At 38.4% G+C, this 22,618-nt stretch overlaps 1 protein-coding gene across 1 annotated transcript; it reads right to left on the bottom strand.

Annotated features, from left to right (window-relative positions):
* Positions 1-1,881: 1,881 nt before the first annotated feature.
* On the bottom strand, positions 1,882-18,949 carry ctsk (cathepsin K). The gene is made up of 8 exons (XM_046045518.1): positions 18,824-18,949; positions 17,240-17,363; positions 12,875-12,997; positions 10,856-11,008; positions 6,300-6,518; positions 4,626-4,791; positions 2,985-3,093; positions 1,882-2,781 (listed from the first exon to the last, which is right to left on the bottom strand). The coding sequence occupies exons 2-8, from the start codon at positions 17,360-17,362 to the stop codon at positions 2,682-2,684; spliced, it is 993 nt and encodes a 330-aa protein (XP_045901474.1). The 5' UTR covers position 17,363; positions 18,824-18,949; the 3' UTR covers positions 1,882-2,681.
* Positions 18,950-22,618: the final 3,669 nt, after the last annotated feature.

Below are 22,618 nucleotides of genomic sequence, written 5' to 3'. Positions count from 1 at the left end.
GCGATCAGCTGTCCTTCCTGTCCCCCCCCCCCCCCTTGTGGTGCTTTCTTAAGCATCTCACAGTACAGAAATTGCAATTCATCGGCAGTCCTAATGCCTCTTTGCAGCATGCAGGGACTCTGGGCATCTTACTTTTGAGTTTTTCAGAGTCACTAGAAAGGTCTCTTTAGCGTTCTAAGTTATAACTGTGACCTTAATTGCCTACCGTCTAAATGCTGTCAGTGTCGACTGTTCCACAGGTGCATGTTCATTCATTTTTTAAGGTTCATTGAACAAGCATGGAATACATTATTTACATCCTTTACAATAAAGATCTGTAAAGTTATTTGAAATCTTACAGAATTATCTTTAAAATACAGTGCTCTTAAAAAGGGACTTTCTTCTTTTGCTGAGTATATGAAGAATGAGCAAAAGTTGTATTATTATATTATTATATTATTATAAATTGAAACAATTAATTAGGAGTAATTAGTGTCTACACACAAAAAGTTCATATTTTTTTAAGTCTGCAGTAGCAGTCCATATACTGTGATATGCATTGCACTTCACAATATAAAATTGTGCAACACTAAAGAAACTAAGGATTTCAACAGGATTTAAGGTGCTTAGTAAATTACATAAAGTGAGATTATGAGATATCCTGTCAGCAAAGTTGACAATTTGTCCTGAGGCTGGAGAAATGGAAATGAAAAACACTCCTCCAAGTCAGGGGGAATGAATATGTTTCTTATTTCATGGCAAACTGCTTAATAGATTTTCATATTTCTGGTGTAAAATTGAAATCTCTGGTATGATGGGGTGCAATAAGAAAGGTCAGGAAGGTCACAAAAGATGTTAGGATTCAAGGTCTGGGGAGCATGACTGCACTGCAGATGTCTTGGGAATGCAGTCAGTAGCAGCAGGCATATGTGATCCTGCACTAAAGTGTAGGACGCTGGCTAAAAGGTCAGGAGGTCAGATGTTGATGAGTTCTCTGGACCAAAGAGTGGAATGGACGGATGGTTAAACCCATACTGCTACCACAGGAACTTAAATCAATAACAATCATATAAAAGTCAAATTTGTAAATATGTTGCTGTGAATATAAATATTTGGTGTTTGATTAGTATTATATAGCCACTGACAAATAGTGTGTAAGATTATGTTTATACTACATGCTTTGCACTTATATAATACATTGTATATAACATATTGTGTATGACACCATGGAATACTGCTACTGAAGCTACTGTATGGTAAAATACAGACTTTAGTACAACAACATGCAACCTATTAGACATTGCAAGATACAAGATTATTATTATAGTATTTGCATTTTTATCTACAGTAGATTTGTGAAAAGTCATGCAAACGATTTGGCTTACTGGCAACTATTTGCCTATCACTGCAATATAGTATATATTCTTAGAAAGCAACTGATACTTCTAAATCAGATATGTTCTTGTTTGATAAAATTAGACTACTTTGACAAACTGGATCCTGTGATGAGTTTCTTATAAATACACCGAATGAACCCCTACTATTATTACAGCAGTGTTTAAAGATGGCATGTTGTTTTCGGTATATACTGTCAGGCATCACATATTTACTGAACTAAATTTAGAAAACCACAGGACATTATTGTCACCTAAACATTGTGTTATTGTTTGGTAGCTGGTGGGGCAAAAAGGTCTGTCATTGCATCATAAAGTGGACTCTTAACATCAAATCATTGGGTGTATATAGTATGTATCAGACTTTACAGTGTTTGTACAGGAACCAGTCAATTGAAATTTTCATTACAAAATGCTATTTGCTGTAGCTCATATAGCTTGCTTATAGCAGCTGATATTTTCTTTGTTTGTTTGAATTAGTATGAAGAATACAAATGAGGCACTCAACTTCAAAATGAAACCTTTATTCAATATCATAGAAAACATCACTTTACCGTTTGATCATCAGAAAAGTGCTGAACAGAACAAAAACACCAAAAGTCGACACGATCAAGAGAAGAACTGGTTAAAATTCTAAAGGAAGTGACTCTGCGTCGACAGGAAAGGAGGAGGTCCCATTGCCCAGCAATGTTTCCTGTCACACTGAATCTAAACTCTGTTAGTTTGCACACAAACTGTAATTAAAGCTAGGGAATGAAACTGTCACTGACTACAAGTCAAATCCGGTGAAATGTTGGTTGTGCCTGGTAGGTTTGTAGATTCAAATTGGCACTTTGACGCAAAGCCAACCGGTGATGTAGGGTAGGGTTACTAACACCTGGAGGTACTAAAACTGTATGTGTTTCTTTATGAAGCAGACAAAAGTGGAAGTCGGCTGGTTCGGAGATTAAACCGAAAGACTTAAGGGGTTTAAAGTGCTTCAATTTATTCAAGATGACCAAACGTCCCATTTAGACATTTTTTTGGACATTGGGATCCAACACTTCTCAACATGTAGCCCTTTTTATCACTGGGGAAGGTTCATTCCAAAAGTCCTACATTAATTTATTTTTACTGTATGGATAATCCAAAATATGGATATATATGTATATATATGATAAAGGTAAACCTTTCATTAATTTTTTGTAGTGGTTGCTGACATGTTGGAATGAACTCTGTGTACATTTCCAAGTGTATTTGTGTGTGTAGTAGTCTGAGCAAAGCCCCTACGTCCACCCTTGTCTTCCTCTGAGCTTCACGCTAGTCTCTTCACATAGTGGGGTAGCTGGCGAGGTTGGCGATGCCGCAGAGGTTGCCACGGTTGCGTGCCATCAGGATGAAGCCATTTTTGCCCCAACCCTCGCCCCAGCTGTCAGGGAAAGACAAAAGATGAGGAAACAGATGGAAAGAAAGAGACATGAGAGTGGCTGAGCATCGCCAGGAGTCAACAGCATTCCAGCTCATCAGTTTGTCACCTACAGAAGGCATCAAATCAACACTATACTAATAAAGAACCTGTCGTTTCATTTTGGCAGCCTTATGAGCCACCTGATGCCAGGTGACATGACCCACCTGTTCTTGATAATCCAGAACTTCTTCCCCTTGGTGTTGACTCCATAGCCCACTGCCAGCACGGCGTGATTGATGTCGTCTTTGTTACAGTTGCGGTCATAGTAAATACCTGGGCCATGCAAGGAGAAGAAGAGTGAGGCGAAGAGGATAAATCCTGGAAGTATAGAACTGAACTAACATGTAATACACGTGTAGCTAATACAATTTCTATGTTGCTTTCCCTTTTTGAAAATGAATATTAATTTGAATCAGGTTAAAATGGTGATGCATTTTTTTATTGTTTTATTTATGCAGCTAACTGTTTTGTTTTATTTTCAAAAATACTTTTAAAGACCTCTCCACACTGCTAGGAAGAACATTCTGGTGGAAAAATCCTGAATTATCAAAAAACATAAAGTAATTATCTCCCGATATATTACATTTAGCCATTCACACCGTTCAGATTACCTGCCTAAATATAAGGCATTCACATGAGAATGCTGCATGCATGTAATCCAGCACAGTTTTATCTCAGTAATATCAGCCTCACTGTTTACTAGTTGCTCTCTTTAAACTGTATCAGAGCTATATAAAGTTACTACTAATGCAAACCAAACATCCAATTGCTGCTGCTTCACTTTGACAGCATTTGTCTCTGTGGTTAGAGCTAACCGCGGTCGTTCATCAAAAATTCATCTACAAAACAAGACAATGGCTATTTTGGTCATTTTCTTGTCAGTGTCATCAGTTTGAAATACGTCGGGGAGTAATGGAACAAAACGCCACAGCGATCTGTTAGATGAAGAGCTGCAGGCGACAGGATGCACACCTCTAACTTCTCATTAAGTTGACAAACTTCTTTCACTGTGCCCTGGTGCTGTATGGAAAACTACACCTGCCATGTCAAAGATGAAATCCTTATTGACATTTTAGTTGAGCTACATCGAGAAGCATTCACTGCTGTAGAAAAGGATAGTCTTTTAGAATCATCTATAATTAAAGAGCTAATAATTACAATTGATGGGAATGGACCTTTGAATCGCGTTAGCACATTTTCAACTACACTCTTCTTAAACAAGAAAATCCCTATCACAAAATGTGTTGTGAGTGTTAATCCAGTCACCTTTGCTTGCTGTAAAGTAGCATATTGTGATGCAAGTAAATAGCCAAGTAAAGTTTATTCAATATGGCACCCTTCAGATAAATAAATAATAAATAATAAGGCCAATAAAGAATAATAAAGCCAATGTATAATAAGAGACAACAACAAAACAAAAGCAACAACAACATAAAATCGCCACCACTTTAAATGCACGATCACCTCTAGTTTTCAGTTAAGTGCGTGGAGCAGCTACACCTGGTCTGAAGACCTAAGTGGCCAAGTGGTACACAGGCGAAGCAGGTTGGAAATATACCCAGTGGCCTGACCATGCAGGGCTCTATAACATGAATCCTGAACCTCACAGGGAGCCAACGGAAGATTGGTGTGATGTGGCTTGTCTGGTTAGACCTGGTTAACAGGCTTGCAGCAGCATGGAATGGATAACCATTTCATTTGTCATTTGTCTCATTTACCAACTACTTGCATGAAATAATACATATCATAAAAATGGGTTGGTAATTTTGTGTCTGTTAGCAGAAAAAAAAGTCTGAACAGTTCACCTTTGGTGTAGAACTGGAAGGTGCTCAGCGTGGCGTCGATGCCCACAGATACTGGACCCACTTTATACAGTGCGACAGCCAGCGCATGCTCGTCGCCCACTGGGATCTCCTTGTAGCCTTTGCACTGGGCTGCCATGCCTGATGAATTGTAACGGCACGGCTGATCCTGCACACAAGACAAAGGAAAAGGAAAACAATGAAAATGTATAACCCTTAATGTGACATGGTAATTTCAGGTAATTACACACAGTGTGGTCATTGGTACCACCCTAAATATTTTAAGATGCTCTAAGGTATGTATAAAAAAAAGGAAGAATAACAAAGACAAATGTACAGAGATGTAGAGCTCGATTAATCAGTTAGTCGAGCCAGAGAAAATCAAATAAAAACCAGAGCACCAAACATTTGAAGGTTTCCTGGTTATCATATGTGAAAATTTGCTGCTTTTCCTTGTCTAACACTGAAGTAAATTGCATATTTTGGGGTTGTGGACAAAATAAAAAGATGTTTGATGACGTCCTATTAGGCTCTGGCAAATTGTGAATTTTCCTCTGTTGTCTGATGTTTTATAGTCCAAACGAATAATTCATTAACAAAAAACAAAGGTCAGATAAATGGCATTTAAAATAAAATGTTGAACCTTGTGATTTCACTGTCACGTGCACATTTCACATGGCGTGTCTGATAACAGCCTCAGTACATTCCTGGTATCCAAACAAAGGGCAAACATCATTACCAGACAGCTGTACTTCCTTTTCACTTTAATAGATGACTAAGGAGGAAATACTGTTTGCTCTGTAAGAAAATGGAGGAGTTTCTACTTTATCATTTCTGCTAAGTCACCTCCAGTAATGTCATACTTGAATGGGGTGATTTTTTTTCTTTGTGTGTTGACATGTGACTGGGCCAAGTGTGAGATCCTGACAGCCAAGTGAGGAACCGTTGACCACTGTGGTTTCAGTCTGTGTCTGCAGCTGATTTCTGGAAGTTGTTGTCATTCTGTTTTTAGTAAGACTGCTGGGTATTTAGTGTAATTTAAAACTAACATCTTAAACGATTAGTTCAGTTTTGGGAGGAACACTATTAGCTTCAATTACACTTTCATGCTTGTACGTTCAATTAATACTATGGTTCAATACAAAGCTGAAGCCAGCAAACGCTTAGCTTAGCATAAAGACCAGAAACGAGGGGAAAGAGCTAGCTTGGCTGTGTCCAAAGGTAACAAAATCTGCCTGCGGTACTTTTTTACACTTTTTACATGTTTTTATATTGGTTTAAACAAACTGACTCTTGGGGCTGAAAGTAAGGATACCTCGGCTTGTTTCTTGCAAGACCCCCCAAAATAATAGAATCTGTGTAAGTCACCCTGAATCTAAAAACGTGTATCATGATACACATCTGTTTAAAAAATATGCTTATAACTCCAGAACTTCCCTGACAATCATCACGTTTTTAAGTTTTGCTTTAGTTGTGATTTGTGGCCACAGAACAGGATGTTACACCAACAACAGCAGGGGAATAAGTGTTAAAACGTGGCAGGAAAGAAAAATGAAATGTTCACGAATGTGGTGAACCTAATCTCAGGACACATGATAGTTGATGACTAAACACAAGTCTAGGATAATATGATATTTCTTAGTTAACTTCATATGTATGGCAGTGAGGCTTTCTTACCTCTCCGATGTATGGGTAGGCCTCGTCAGAGTCGATGCCTCCGTTTTCCTGCACGTACTTGAAGGCATTGGTCATGTAGCCTCCTCCGCAGCCGTCGTTCTCTGTGACGCAGTCCACCAGGTTCTGGGGACTGAGGTCTATCAGCTTACCCGTCTGCTTGGCCAACTGGCCCTCCAGGGCCCCGGCTGAGCTGAAGGCCCAACAGGAGCCACAGGAACCCTGTGAGGAGAATGATGAAAGAGAGGTGAGTGAGGGGTTTAGTTTGATGAAGCAAGAAAAACTAAAATGCATGAAAACCTGAAGAAAAAGAAAGACATGTGGCTGTTTAGATGGTATAAAAGAAGAATAAAGATAAGATAATTCAATGTATTTTTATCCAGGTGTTAATTTATAAGGAAAAAAGAACACAGCTGGTTGGGATCAGAGCTGAAACAATCAATCAGTGAATTGATTTGTTGATAGAAAGAAAATGAATGAATCATTTAAGTAACATTTTTCCCCAGCAAAAATGCCCAAACTGTCCTAGTTGTGATGATTTGCTGCTCTTCTTTGTCTGATTTGGAAGTGATCTGAATATCTTTGGGTTTCGAATTGTTTGTAAGTCAAAACAAGTCATCTGAAGACAGCACCATGGACTTTTGGAAAAAAACAATCTGTATAGTTGACATTTTATATCCCAGATGATTCATTTAGAAAATAATTTGCAGATTAATCAATAATCAACAGCATCTCAATCCCCCCAGGGAAATCAAACTGATTAACGAGACATGAAAAAACAAAAAGCTGTCTAGTTTGTGTCTTCCCCTGTCTGTCCACTGGGAGGCAGGCTTTGACAACACATCATCATGGGACAGTGCAGCGCTCCACTGAAACCCAGTGTAATGACTCACTTTGAGCATGTTATTTTATACATGCATGTTATGTTCTACCATAAATACACAGTGTGGCCAAAAGTATGTGGACATTCTGTGAATTAAGGGTTTATGTTGAACATACTATAACTGATGATTGTTGAAACAGTGGAAAGACTAGCCAAGGCGGTTTTGGTGAGATTTATTTAGCCTAGTTTCTATCAAGTGAATTACTACGTGAATTAGTATTTCTTGTCATTATTCCTACCACTTCCAGAAAAACATAAAGGGGCGAAAAGTCTTTGGTTGAACTGGTAAAAACCAATTGTTAAATGTAACCAGCATTGACAGGTAACCTTTGTTTTAAGGGGTCACAAGCAGAAAAAGATTGTAAACGACTGTTTTAGACAACAGTGTCCTTTATGCCAACCGTTTGGGCGCTTTCCTTTTCCAGGGCCCCTGTACCTAAATCCAGCTACATAAAAGAAATGATATTTCCACTTTGGTATGGACGAACTTGACTGGTCTGCACAGAGCCCTGATCTACACTGCATCCAACACCTTTGGGATGTACTGGTACACCAACTATGAGCCAGACCAGATCACCAGTGTCAGTGTTGCCACCAATGCCTTTGTGGCTGAATAGGAGCAAATCCCTGTAGCCAGGTTCTAACATCTGGTTGAAAACTGGAATTACATCTTCAGCAATCACATATGGGTGTAATGTTCAGGTGTCCACTTACATTTAGCCATGTAGTATCTTAGGTACACCTCATGTCACACTGACTTACCTGAAGGCCGATTTAAACAGGCCCTAAACTAACTAGTAGCTATTTGAGTTCACATCTGATAGAGATTATTATGAATTCCCAAATGTTAAACCTGTTTTCCTTAAAGAACTGGATCCATGGTCTGTGCTGAAGAACAGAGCTTCTGTGTTCATGCTCTCTCAGTCATAAAGTGGTAAAACTTGTCCTTGTCTGACTATAAACTCTTGCCTTCGAGTTAAAACACCTCAGCTGTTCCTCCTCTAGGAAAACATTCTGACATTCTGCTGCTCTGACTTGCTCCAATTAAAAACTTTGTAAATATGTAATCGCATCAGTATCACGGGGGGTTTTCTGAAGGTGGCTTTGAGCTCTGGTATAGCTGAAATTTGCCAGAAACAAACAAAACATCAAAACACTATTCAGTCATCATAAAAGGAGCTGGGGAGGAAGCATCAGAGCTCTGTATGCACAGAGTGCAGTCAGTCTGCTGCATAATTCATGACGACAGGAAGCACAGGAGCAGCTCAATAATTCCTGTTTATAGCTGCAGTTTGATTTTAATCCATCAGAGGGCGATAACATCTGACACATAAACTGGCGTTACAATTACAGGGATTATTTATATTTAAACTGAAATACAAAATACTGCATTTTAATGCACAATTGAATTAAATAAAAATAAATAAATTGCATGCTTAAATGTATCCTGACTACTTCTAAATTCAGCTAAAATAAATGTTTCTAAAATAAAATTGTGCAGGGTAAAAAAAAAAATGCATATCTCTTTCTGGATGCCTACTTGTGGACAAAATAAATGTTGGCTACAAAAGAATGTAGGTGTTTGCATCACGGTAAAAACAAAACCCAAGCAAAAACAAATGACTAACATTATATATTAAGTAGAGCAAAACAGCACATGAACATTTCCATTGAAAACTGACTATTAACCACGCTGAGCCTCCAGAGCTTCAGGGTTAGTACTGACATTCATGCATCATTCTGCTGCTAATCTGCCTTTTAGCAGAAAGCACAGGTGTATGCCATATTTATATACTTATGTATATATGTGCTTCCTGTTCTGCTCGACTCTTTTTTGCATAAACAAGGCCCGGCTGTCCATTCCACTCATGATGACTAATTACATCTAATAACCAAACCCATTGTTTTGTTTTCAAAGACCATTGGCAGTGAGAACAGGCTGTTTCCTCCGGCATGTTACGTGATTGTACTCTAACTGGGGTTGTTTGCTTTTATGGAGCATGAAGTAAGGTTGCAACTGGGGGAAAAATGGAGGCTGTTTTCAGGTATTTTTCTGAAAGCTTTTGGTCTTTTTTTGACAAGCGAAAATATTCTCCACATACTCTGAAGTCAATGCTGCTGCTCTCTGGAGAAGGCCACAGCACCACTCGCACATGTTGGAGAATGTTTTTAAATATTTTCGTTCAAATTAGCGCATTAAGCTGTTGGGTGCAAACCTTGTATGTCCAGGACATGTTCCTGAACTCATCCAATTACGTTTGAAAGATTTCATAAGACCAATAGAATGAAATAAAAAACCCTGAAGATAAAGGCTGAAAAATATGAAGTTACAAGTTTTGTATGGGAAAATATCAACATATTAATAATTGTTCATAATTCTGCATTATTATTATTCATAGTTTTTATATGCTGATAATTGTAGATTTCTGTCATGTTCATGTGCTTAAATCACATTTCTTTTTTAATATTTCCACAGTTTACATTCGTTATATCATTATCATTTTGTTATATGTTCCCACTAATGTCATTAATTTTGCTTCAGCCACATTTCACTGCAGAAATCAATGAAGCTTTTTGCTTCCTTCTCAAACATGCCTATAAACAGCCCTGGGAACCTTTCCCAACCTCAAACAAACACTGTCACATGCCAAAACCCAGCTGAACTATTTATCTGTAGATAACTATCTTCTATTTCGGTTACCTGGAAAACTATCGACAGGAACATGACAGCTTCCACAATACAATAACTTCCTCCTTCTCGAAACATTGTTTCTGATATCATTCGAATGCACTATGATACAGTAATTTCAGTCTGGGTCTAATGTCATCTCATGTTCCAGGTCTGTTTTGGTCGCTGTGCTTACTGAAATGTAATGCTTCTATCATGTGATCTCGGTTGTCATAAATTGTGTTCTGATGATTGATTTAGTTAATTGTCATCTCTCCTTTCTGCCAGACATGTGAAGATGAAATAGAGTCTACCAACAGGTTCTTCCACTTCCCTATTCATAAACTAACTTGAACTTTATCAGCTTCTACCACCTGTGTAAGACTCAACAGATTCGACCTGTGGGATTTTCCAGCATTACCTTAAGAAGACTGGTTACATTCATGAATACATTTCTTTTTGTGGATTTCAGTTTCTTTGACTACTGTGGCTCATGCTTGCCAGTTTCTCCTAATTTCTGAGACAGTATTGAAAAGCTTATAGACTGCTCTCTAACGGAGGTGGGGGAGTTAACAAGATGTGCATTCATCTTCAGTTCATCTGTCCAAGTCTTTTCTCTTGTTAAATCAAAATAGAGTGTATAAAAAGAAACATTTTGTGAAAATAAATCACATTTTTCAGACACCATAATAATCTATGATAAGTCAAAATGCCTGCTGTGAAAAAGGCCTTTTTGCCACATAAAGGTGAGGTTTAGACTTAACGAGAAGTGATTTCAAATATATTTTGATTTTACAAGAGAATGCTTCAAGGACAAACTGGTTGACAAATGTATGTCTGAACTACACTGTTTTGTGTGCAGCTGGTTGTCTGCCAAAAAACAACTAAATCTCAAAGCTCTCATGAACTGGATATAATAAGGACCAATTTTTATGTTATAACAATTCATGTAGTGGTTACTAAATACACGAGGGGTGAGATGTGTGCTAGTGCTAGATGATCTCTGACCTGGTTCTTCACTGGAGTCACCATGCCCTTCTTGCGGTAGTCAACAGATTTGGGAAGCTTGGACACCTTGTCATCCAGAGCCATGGTGAAGCTGCGCTCGTGGTCCATCGGGACCAGCAGGCCGGTCATCTTCTCGGACACTTCCTCTGACGTCTGCATGGACAGAGAAACAATTAACATTTTGCATCATGTTCTGGGGATGTTTCTGATGCTTTCATTCAGATACTTTACAAAAGTTTGCAACAGCAGGTTGAGTTTATTGATCAAAACATTACAAGAAATAAGAAGTCCAGAAGTTAAGGGTCACAGATTGTATCACCCTGACAGCGGAGGGTATGAAACTTTCCTTGCCTGGAGTAATTTTGTGAGACAGAAATGTTTTGAGACAGGTATAAGAGAAGAGAGGCAGATATGATTTATTTTTAGACATAAGACAAGAACAAAAGTAAAAGGAGATATGAGAGGAGGATTTGTTTCAGCAGGGTGATGGAGGATGAAAAGTATTTCATGAAAAGGTGGGTTTAACACAGTTTACTCCAAAGTGAAATGTCATTTTTCTGTACTGTACCAATGTCAAAAAGGGACACCATGCTTATGCAGGCATAAAAGTGCAAATAGAAAATCTACACAATTTACAAAACAATGCCATTAAAGCAGAAGCAGACGAGGAGGATATGAAAAGCAAAAGAGGAATTGAAATAAGTAACTCCTGCGTAGTTTGCTGGCTTTCACAGTGAAGCTGCTGGTTATACGATATTTAGCAATTGCTTTAAAAGAATCCTGCCATTAACTATCATCAGAATGCCCCAGTGCTTTCATTACAGCTCAGTCTGTAAGCAGAAAGATCATTAACGGAAGAAATACAGACCATCTGTTAATTTCTTTCATTTCACTTAAGTGCTTTCAGTCAAAATGAAAATGGAAAACACCATTTTCCCACCACCTGTTCTACATAAACATGAAATTGGTCATTTATCCAGAATTTGAATGTGTATACATGTTCCTGTCACTAATAAATAAGCCCAAGCACTGGCGTGTTGTATTTTATGCATTTTACTTTCCACCAATTTTTTATGTACAGCTTGTTCATCCGGCATCTTGATGCAAAAACAACCGTCAGTCATGACCCACACTGCCATACAAGTCACTGACAACAGGTGATTTAAGGACAGCAAACCCATTTTGTTTGACCTCAGTGGGCTGCAGCATTCATGAGAGAAGCATATAAACTGCTGAGATGACAGCAGCTAAAAGCCACAACTGCTGATTAAATTATGGATCTCTGACACTTAGGAGTTTTACTTCAGAAAGTTTTACTACACACTTGAGAATGCACACCTGAAAATGTAGCACGTTTAGTTTCATGTGTATAATGTGAGACTGTGGGAATGTGGGAGAATGAAGCAGAACTTTCCCTAATGAATGCGCTGAGCAGAAAGATCAATTATTACTAGCTACATTTGCTAATGGCAGCTGGATCTCAGCTTGTGCTTTGGATACACAGTGAGACTGTTCAGACTGTAGTTGAAAGCGGCTCAATGCTGATTGATTTCCAGAGCTGCAACGATTATTGATTAATCAGCTAATAATAATTTTAGTAATTCTTATGGGCCAAAATACAGATACTGCCATATGGATTAGGCTGGGATCAGACTACATCACATTGATGTCTTTCAAGATGCTCATTACACTCAGATTAGATGATTATAGCACCGCTGATTTAGTGATAAACATGTCAGACCATACACCAAACATCAACCAATCTTAGTTTGTGTTTTTTTTTCTTAACTTGCGCACCATGCTAGTCTTTCTGTCAGGGCCTTGTGAAGAGTCCTACAGACAGATGTGGTTGCGTTCCACTATGACACACACTACATGGGATAAATCCGATGTCTGCAAGGCTTTGTGTCTGCTGGATTGGGATATTATTTGACTGATATCATGTACTCTGGCATTAAACAGGTTGAGATAAGATAGGAGAAGTGTGGCCTCTGGCATGCAGAAGCGCCTCAGACTTACCATGTCGCCCAGGTGGTTCATCCCCAGCTCGTAGGAGTGTATACCCAGCGCTGCCTCCTCATTGTGGGCTTCAATCATACGCATGTTCTTCTCCCAAATGGCCCTGCGGATCCCCTCTTCATCCTGAGACAGACAAGAACATGTGTCACTTTGAGTCAAAACAGAAAGTGGACATGAGACAGAATCACCCTTCTTTAAGAAGCTTTCAAATTAGCCAGATGCTGTGTAGAATGAGATTAGCAGGAACAAACAGTGGAGTCTATGTCTGGCTTCCATAAACACCTGAACACAAAGTTGACAGTATCACCTGAAGGTATCATTAAACAACTGAGTAGCGTATGGGATATTCAGACAGAATTTAAATCTGTATTTCTGACATTTGCAGGAGGCGTTAAAACATTTTATAGCAGATTAAGTCCAGAAATGTGAACTCTGGAGGATCCAGTACCTCAAAAGGATCGCAGTTATGGAGTCACCAGCCATTTTCTTTTACCTGACAGTGATGGGCTTCATAAGGAGGTCATAATATATGCAGATTCTTTTATCTCCTATATTTCAATCTTAAGTTTTGCTTCCCGTCCTTCCTTCCTTCCTTCCTTCCTTCCTTCCTTCCTTCCTTCCTTCCTTCCTTCCTGTGTTAACACCTGACAGCTCAAAGAAATTAATCTGGGCAAATAGGGCAATTTTACGTTTTAATTGGAAAGGAAGCCTGTCTGTATTAGAGCCCCGTTTTCATTAATTAGGCCAATTAAACAGTGCACTTTCACATAGCAATGTTCTCACGTACAGTTTTTCAGCAACATAACTGTCCAATGCAATTGTAATTTGTGTTAAAATATTACTTTATCCTTTATTTTTAGAATATTTCCATCTGTACGTATGTGTCATGATAAGAGACTGACTTTCATTTATATGCACGCTGTTGATCTGTCACAACATGGCAATAAGATACATCCAAGTGCTTGTTGGTTACCTAAAAACATCCATGCTCTACTTAGTATTCGTGGTCTTAACAACTATTAGCATAACAACAATCATTATTTCTGTCTTGATATCCATTCCAGTAATGGAAAATGCAAATGATGCACAGTCTATTACAGTGATGTCAGTTCAAGGAGGGTTGAATTAGAGGAGCTGTTGGTGGAATACTGATTAAAGTTACCATTAGAGAGAGAGAGAGTCTTTTCTGCTGACTACACAGGAATGTAAATAATACAGCACTAATGATCATATGAACCCACACTGTCAAATAAATGCAAGCATGAACAAGCAAATACAGATAAAAATAACTTAAACACACACTACTGTACATGAACCCAGGCACATGCAGCACTCTAAATAAACTGCACACATGCGTCTTTACACACACAGAAACACACACACACACACACACACACACTCCACAGCTGTGGAGTGGTGACCTCTAGCCGGCGGCGAAGAGCGACGTGAAAACAGATGCTCACTGAGCGGTCAGGAGGTAAATTTGTGGTCGGCTCTGGTTTAATGCCAGCTAAACTACATTTCCTTCCTTTTTTACAGCCAGGAAGTAGAACAAAGAAAAGAAGAAGACTGAGCATTTTAGCAACAGGGAAACTGGAAACTTCACTCGCTTTGACTCTATATTTTGAGTCAAAGGTGAGTGGCGTTTCCACTCTCATTTGAAACCTTAATTAAGGAGATGTTTTTGCCCATGGGATTTCAGTTTATAAGCCAGGTAGGTATTCCTGTATTTGCCTGGTTAAGCCTTAACAAGACCTCTGAATCAAAGTAAATAAATAGACAAAGGCATTTTTGCAAAAGTGGGTCTACAGCCTTTTGAAAATGAACTTTTCTGAATTACTGGCTAAGGATGAGATAGACCAAGTCACTGTAAATTCTCATTGTGCATGTCCTGCTTTACTTTTGATTCTCTGTTCTCTAACTCCATCTGTCTTGCTTCTCTGGGCCAAAACAAGGAAGTAGAGCAACCAGTGACGGCCTCACATTTCTTGCTTTTCTTTGACATTGTTCATATTATTTACAGTACCGAGTGTCTTGTATATCTGGAAAAAGAAAAACACGGTGATACGTTGAAACATATGGGTTTAAGATTTGCAGTTGATGATGTTAGATGACATTGATTCTTGTTTTGATAGAGGATATTTCAACTGTATTGTCAGACGTTAGTGATGTGGGATGTGGATCTTGGAGGGTTAGGGTATCTCTTCCACATCACCAAAGTCAAACCAGAAAGAATAATGTTTTAAAAAGATAGAGCTATTTTGTTTGTTGACATCTGAAAATTGACTGTGTATGTATATGACCCAAATTATGGCTAGCCTCTTCTTTTTAAATGAATTTGTTTCCACGCTTCATTAATATTCAGATTCTAATCATATTGGTGGCGATTGAAACTTTGTAATCATAACTAGAGCAGAACAAAAGGGAACCATGTTATCTTGGCTATTACATGTCTCCCAAAATTCATGTTTGTGTTCTATTAATTTGCAACATCAAATGTGTTTTGAAAGGAAGGTATTTCCGCCTGGCTTACGTCACAATATATGGATACTGAACATATTTGTATTTATATGATTTTCCAACAACATCAACCCTTGCAACACATTATTCCACTCACTATAGCAACTGGTGGTGAACTGCTGGTCAAAGAATAAATAAGCTTTTGTGTTTATGATGAGGCACTTACAGCACTTGGTTGGTTGTTGGGGCACTTTGGGGAAAACAAAAACAAATACTCCCTCTGCGAATGACCAATAGATATTACTCTCTACCAATTGAGCAACAAAGGGAACTTGACAAGGTTGCCCATAGCACTTTTTGTCCATTTTTAACCGCTTGCCTCTGCAATTAATCAAAACACAAACCCAAATTTCAGATGTTCCAGTTGGTGTGAATAGTCACAAAATCTGACCAACCAACCATTTACCTTGCTGTTTATTATCTTGTTGATTTTATAATCAACAATAAACCCTCCACCTCCATTTTCATCTTGTATAATGACCTGTGTTTTTCAAATGAAAAAAATAAGACCCCACACATACCAACCTAACACTGATTGTTGGCAAAACAAAAGAACAACAAAGCCAACCAAATGGAGATTTGATATTGGCATGAAGTTACTTAAAACTCCTGCGAGGCTCTGTTTAATGTTCTCTCAACAGAGCTGTGTCCTCCAATAAAAATATCCACCAGATTGGCGGCAGCAGAAACCGACCAGCTGAGAGATAGGAGACTAACACTGAAATGAATGGCTGTTAAACTGACTCAGCTGCAGACAGACGGTGAATCAAACACAAAGATGTCCACATGTTGAGCAATTTACTGAAGCACAAAGAGAGAGACAGAGAGAAGAGGGAACAAAAGAGCTAGACACGCATCTAAACATTCACACACACACACACACACACACACACACACACACACACACACACACACACACACACTGATGAAGAATTTGAAAGTTGGCATAGGAAAAGGAAATTGTTCACTGTGGTACACTTTTCCTCTAAAACAACCGAGACTCCAGCTATGCATCATGGGAGTGGCATCCTGAGAAAAGATTTTCACTCTGATCTTTAACACTGTCATTCTCTGCAGTTCTCAGTAGTTTGCACACAAAGTCAGAACTGTGCGTCAGAAAATATAAAAACTTTCTTAAAAAATTCTTTAAAGACAATTATGTTTCCCATCAGGGGTTCAGATGTGGACTGTGGTCTGTTAATAAAAATATGAGGCTTCATTTGAGTATGCAACTCTAAATTTGTACATTTGGTACATAAACAAGTACAGGGGTTTTATTTGTCTCGGACCTTTCCTTTTCATTATCAGTATAAAGTTGTGCAATCATGTTTTCCCCACCTGAGGCAAACATCCAAAAGTAAGAGACTGTGCTCTCCAGAAAACCAATAACATAGTTGTTACAAAGAATTCAATTTCAAGAAGGGTAATGATTGTGTGTTTAGATTTTAGTACAGTTGTGATGTGCGAAAAATAGTGTTTTCAAGGATAGGAGTGTTTGGCAAAAACGAAACCCAAACATATCTTCTATCAATAAATATGTGATTGGCTTGCTAATTCATTTCAATTGTATTTATATAGCACCAGATCATAGCAGTTATCTGAGGTCATTTTCATATAGAGCAGGTCTAGACTTTTATAGACCTTTTATAATTTTAGACAGCCATTGATTTCTCACCCTGAGCAACTCCCTTTTAACAGGTGGAAATTAGCACCAGGTGTTAAGTGCCACTTACTAAAGCCCTTACGATGACTACCATCCTAATTATCCTACATATACTATTATATTCTGTTTTTATTTTATATGTTTAAAACTTTCATACACGGTACACACTAGAAGACACTGACCAGGCCATTGTATTCCTTCATGTGTGTGACCTTCCACTGTTCCCACTGGATGTCCAGAGAGGCTTCATCCAGGCGGCCCAGAGCCGAGGCTGCCAGCAGCAACACACAGACACACTGCAACATCCTGAAAGAACAACAACACACAAAAGCTCATTATTATGTACACCAAATCAGTCTCAGATACACATAAGAATGTTTACTAAGATTAGAGTGCTGGCTGGAACTTTGTTTAAACGTTGTTTTTGTAATTCATTTCAAGAGTAACTTAGCTGCACAGAACTGAACAGACAGGTCACCAGGGGAATGTACAACAGGGCTGGAATTTTTTTCAGTCAGGTGTGAAACTCAAACCCCCACAGTTAGTAAAACGGATCTAAAATGAAACATCACTTTGTATACGTTTCTGTTGAGTGGTTTACTGTCACATGATGGTTTCAATGAGTTTTACACATTTTCCCCACAGCTCTAAAACACCTGATTTGGAGGGAAAAAAACAGTACTCAAGTCAGTGATATGAAACAACTGCTGTTCTGAGAGGTGTTTTTTATATTCCATTAGTCTGGGTAAAATATTGCTACGAACATCAGCAGCTTCATTCCAAAGATATGAGTCCCAGACACCAGATAAAGAATCAAACTTTGGTGAACTACACACTGTAGCTTAACTTTTTGTTGTTGTCAGAAAAGTTCTCTTGGTCTCTTTTCATGGATTCAGACACTTTCCACTTTTGCTTATCTCTGCTTTCCTGCCATCTGTCATTCATCAACTTCGCCCTGTTTCTCCCTTGTTTTTATCACATCCTACTTTTAATCTGCATTTGCATCCATTATTTCCAATAAAGGTCATCGACCTGTTAAGTTGAACTAAACTGAAGGCAGAAAACAAACCGGTTCCTTGGAGGCTGTGCGAGCTTAACTGCTTTACGCTGTCTGCTTCCTACACACATTGATTATATGTAGTATGGCTTCACCCTTGGTTGATTTGATGGAAATTCTATGATTTAAAGCAGCAGGGTTTTGTGATCTATGCAAATCATTTACAGTTAATCCAAAACATATGCGCACTGTGCTCTATTACTGCATGAGTCAGAAGAATTCTCTCCAGTGTGGTCTTTTTGTTTTAGGAAATTAAATCATGTTTTTTTCAATGATATGTTTTCATTTGTCTCTTTTATTGTCATATTTTCCTTGAATTTGCCACGTTAACTCTGCATAACACTGCAGCTCTGACTACCAAAACTCTTTCTGTTAAGGTGCAACTGGGTCAAAATCATTCTCTAATCCTAATCCTATTAAGACTAATTGCTTTCTTAGCGGGCAAAAATACTTTATCCAAGCCTAAATTCAAAGGGAAGAAATCTTAAGAGTCAAGTCTTTCCTGGTAAGTCAATGCATGTAATGAAGTGAGTTCTGTATAGTTTTTGTTCAGCTCAGCTCAGTTACACACAAGTTAGTTTACCTTTAGTACAAAGTCCATTCAAAGACTGATTTTTACTAATTCTAAAACTACCCCTGTTCAAGAGAAAGATTCACAAAACTGAAAGTAAAACTCTTTACCAGGAAATCAGTAAACAATAAACTTTACCTTAAGTCCACAAGTCAAAGAGTTCGCGAAGTCCTCTGAGTCTAACACTGTCAGAGTCAGTCAGAGTGTAAGTTTATATCGGTTGAATTTTGAGGAAGTAAAATGGGAGCTCCTGGTCTGGGGAGGAGTTTCTTGTTTTCCAGGCTGAGGAATTACATCTGGTTTCAGTTGAATAAACCAGATGATGTCAGGTGTCAGATTACACAGGCTACAGAGGCTGGCACTGAACTTAGCGCTCTGCTGCTTTTATTATTTATCAGATCATTGTAAAACATGAACATGTGTTTAGTACAAGAATGTTTTATCTTTAAATTTTACAATAGTTTGCTTTCAGGTCTATGCTGAATCATTTCAAAGAATATTTCTATATCTAATGTAGTTGAATGGATGGACCTTGAGGCCTTGGTGACATTGTTCTGTACTGAAGAAAGTTCTATATTGTACCACATGTACAGACCGAGGTTAGCATCCTGAGTCCAGTCTGTTAGGTGTTGGCAACAAAAGCACTTTAGTCAAGTTTAGGAAAAGATTGTGGTTTTGGATAAATGCTAATAAAGTAAAACAACCGGTTCTCACTCCCAAGTAGTCACATGTGGTCAACGCATGGTCAAGACGCCTTAGCGTCAGTTTGTAACGCACTGGTAGGTCCCTCAGTGTAGATGAACTCACTGGAGGAAGCCCTGTAGTGTCATTTATGAATGCTTAAAACTGGTGTAGTATATAAAGTCAGAGTAAAGAGGTGGTTGGGCCAGAAACCAGACTGGTGTTCTTTTTCCATGTGAAACAAAAACATCAGTGCACATAATCTATGTACGTAACACACGTATTTTAACCCAAACAATGATGTTTTCCTAAACCTAACCAAGTAGTTTAAGTGCCTAAACCTAACCAAATTGTGCCGTTTCACAATGTTACCCACTAGTTTTACTTTGAAATTCTTACTGGATGATGCATATCTATTAATGCCAACTTGACCGGACATTGCATATTAAACGTTGCTAACTTGACCAGTGTGCCTTACTCTAAACTAAAGGGGGTACCCAGGGCAATAAAAAGCAACATCAAGGGGTCTTGACCAAGCGTCCATATGTAAAGAGCTGGAAGTGAGTATGTTTGTCAAGTCTTTAAACTTTTTCAAATTTAAACCAACACAATGATCTTTCCCTAACCTTAGCCAAGTCCTGTGAGTTGCTAAACATAACAAAATGTATTATTGTGTATTGTATTGCAAGAGTGGATATCATTGGGAAACAAATAAAAAATGTTGTTAGTGAACATTTTATTGATACATTAAGCATCTACATTTTCCTTCAGTCCTTCCCAAAAATACGTCTGTATAGGACGTCTGTGCAGCACCTTATTACGATATATATTATGTTTACTGTTAGGCAGGATGGTAGGCTATGTTCAATTTTATGTTACACTTTAAAAGAAGCTGGCTCCAATGTAAGTCACGTGAATGTAAAGAGAATTTCTGCAACTATAAAAAAAAATGCATATGAAATAAATTGCCTACCCCAGCTCTAAGTTATGTAAGTGACTTAAGTGATGTAAGGGATGTAAGGGACAAAACTTACATAGGAACGTCAGTTTCAAACAGGAGGGCGCTGTTTTAGCGTGTGAATGCTAATATGGCTATAATCACATGTCATAAGGCCATGATTCAGTGAGAAAGACATTATCATTAAGGATGTAACAAAACAATTTCCACTAACTTTATGATCAGCATGAAATAAAAAATAAAGTGGAGAAAAATCATTTGAAATGTAATAATTTAACATTATTAGTACATGAACACAAGATACAAGATTTGATCACAAGCATTAACCTATTTAAATAATTTCCCACGCTAGAGTTAAAATAGATTTTTACCGTATTTATTTTCTCTGACATATCGTCTGTTTTTTGGTAGATACCGTACGTACTTCCTCACGAAGTTAGTCAACAGTCTAATGTGTCACGTCTGTGTATATATATGAACATGTCGTATGACTGCTACAGTCACACAGCAGTCTAGCACATGTAGGCACTTGTCTAAATATAATAATGTCCCGTGTACCTCATATGTCCCATGATACATTGCTGTGTTGCAGCAAGTTACTCATACATGTAATCAGGTCTGAATGAACAAGAGGATTCAGTGGTACTACAGCTAGTTTTAGTACTGATTATACTTTTACCAGAGCAGTAGCAGATCTATTATGGCTACTACACCACAGCTTATAATTCAATAACAATGAGACGCTTTCATGTGAAGTGCTGATTAGCAATACAATGAGTTTTGAGTGTGACTGGCCTCACTGTGTTTGTTCTGTGGCAAAATTCGAACCAATGTGAAATCAGATTTTGATATAATTCAAATATTTCATTTTTACACTTTTTCTGTGTGAACATAGTAATTTCTCCCGAAACACAAAAATAAAACAGCTGTGAAGCCTAAGAATGACTCATTAATGTCTGTTAGTAAGTATATTTGTCTGTTCAACACTTTGGTCCAGAGCAACATAAAGCGACTGGCCAGACATTATACATAATTTGTGTCATCATCATCATCCACTCATGTTCTAAGACGAAGAATAACAAAACACTTCACATTCTTCACACATAACACTGTCAGAATTTAGGAGTTAATGGTCTAATTCTGTGCGACCTCCACTAACTACCCATGGCTTCCCAAATCAGATTCAAGTCACTAATACTTGCATACAGAGTGACTACTTGGTCTAAACTCCATAATACAAGTTTACGTTCCTTCTCGGCCGCTGCGCTCCTCCAACGAACGCTGCCTGGCTCTACCATCCCTTCACACAAAGCAATCCCAGTCCCGGCTATTCTCATCTGTGACACCACGATGGTGGAACGAGCTACCACATGCCATCAGAGCAGGGGCGTCCCTCTCTAACTTCAAGAAGGTCTTGAAAACTCATCTCTTCCGAGAACACTTCCTCTTATAACACCTCTAACTCCTAACCTCTAACATGCACTTTCCGTGATCTTCTTCTATCTATTCTTCTTCCTTACAGTTATTTTGTATTGATTGCACTTTTAGCACTCTTACATTTATTCATTTAGCTGACACTTTTATCCAGAGCGACTTATTTCTTTCCCCAGGTATTTACCCCATCGATGTGATATGTGCTATTAGCTCTTACTAGTATGTATTGTTAGTTGTAGATCTGTGCTGTATTTGATGCTTGTATGTTGTTCCTCAAATGTAAGTCGCATTGGATAAAAGCGTCTGCAAAATGAGTAAATGCAATGTAAGTCACTAAATGGGTGTAATAAACATTGTTGCCTCTTGGGGGCATGGTTTTGGCCTTTGAGTTAAATTTTTCAATCTGTTTCCTCCCCAGTGTGTAATGTAACACTTTGTTGTAGGTGAAGGTCTAAAACCTTTCTGACAGTAAAATGCAGTCAGTGCCCTTAACAACATGAACTGATGAGAATTTTTAAAAAATACTGCTATCTTTCTCTTAAGTTAACAGCGTCAACGCCCCTCAAGGTCACAAGCAATCTCTGGTGCTCTGCTAAGATCTCCATTGCGTCACGATCTCTGGTGTGTTAAGTGCAGCACTGGCGAACGGCTCCAGACCTGGCCTCTCATCACCGACAGCTCACTATCTATCTGATTGATGGGTGCTTTTTTTTCTGGAGAGTCTGCTCGCTGGATTTCACCAGGCAGCAGAGTGCATTTTAAGATCCTTTAAGACTCTTTCTCCAGGTTCCTCTATGGCCACTTTAGATAATGAGACTCATACGATAGTGTATCTATTGATCCATCATCCAACACCCCCC

Source organism: Micropterus dolomieu, linkage group LG03 (genome assembly GCF_021292245.1).
Source record: "Micropterus dolomieu isolate WLL.071019.BEF.003 ecotype Adirondacks linkage group LG03, ASM2129224v1, whole genome shotgun sequence".
In the NCBI taxonomy this organism is placed as follows: domain Eukaryota; kingdom Metazoa; phylum Chordata; class Actinopteri; order Centrarchiformes; family Centrarchidae; genus Micropterus; species Micropterus dolomieu.
This window is presented reverse-complemented; position numbering and strand designations above follow the sequence as displayed.

Excerpts from the sequence above, each read along its gene's own strand:
- ctsk (XM_046045518.1), bottom strand. The coding sequence starts at position 17,362 with ATGTTGCAGTGTGTCTGTGTGTTGCTGCTGGCAGCCTCGGCTCTGGGC. Across the intron at positions 6,519-10,855 it reads TGACTCCAGTGAAGAACCAG|GGTTCCTGTGGCTCCTGTTG; the intron begins GTCAGAGATCAT and ends TTCTCCTCACAG. Across the intron at positions 2,782-2,984 it reads TTCTGGATTATCAAGAACAG|CTGGGGCGAGGGTTGGGGCA; the intron begins GTGGGTCATGTC and ends TTTCCCTGACAG.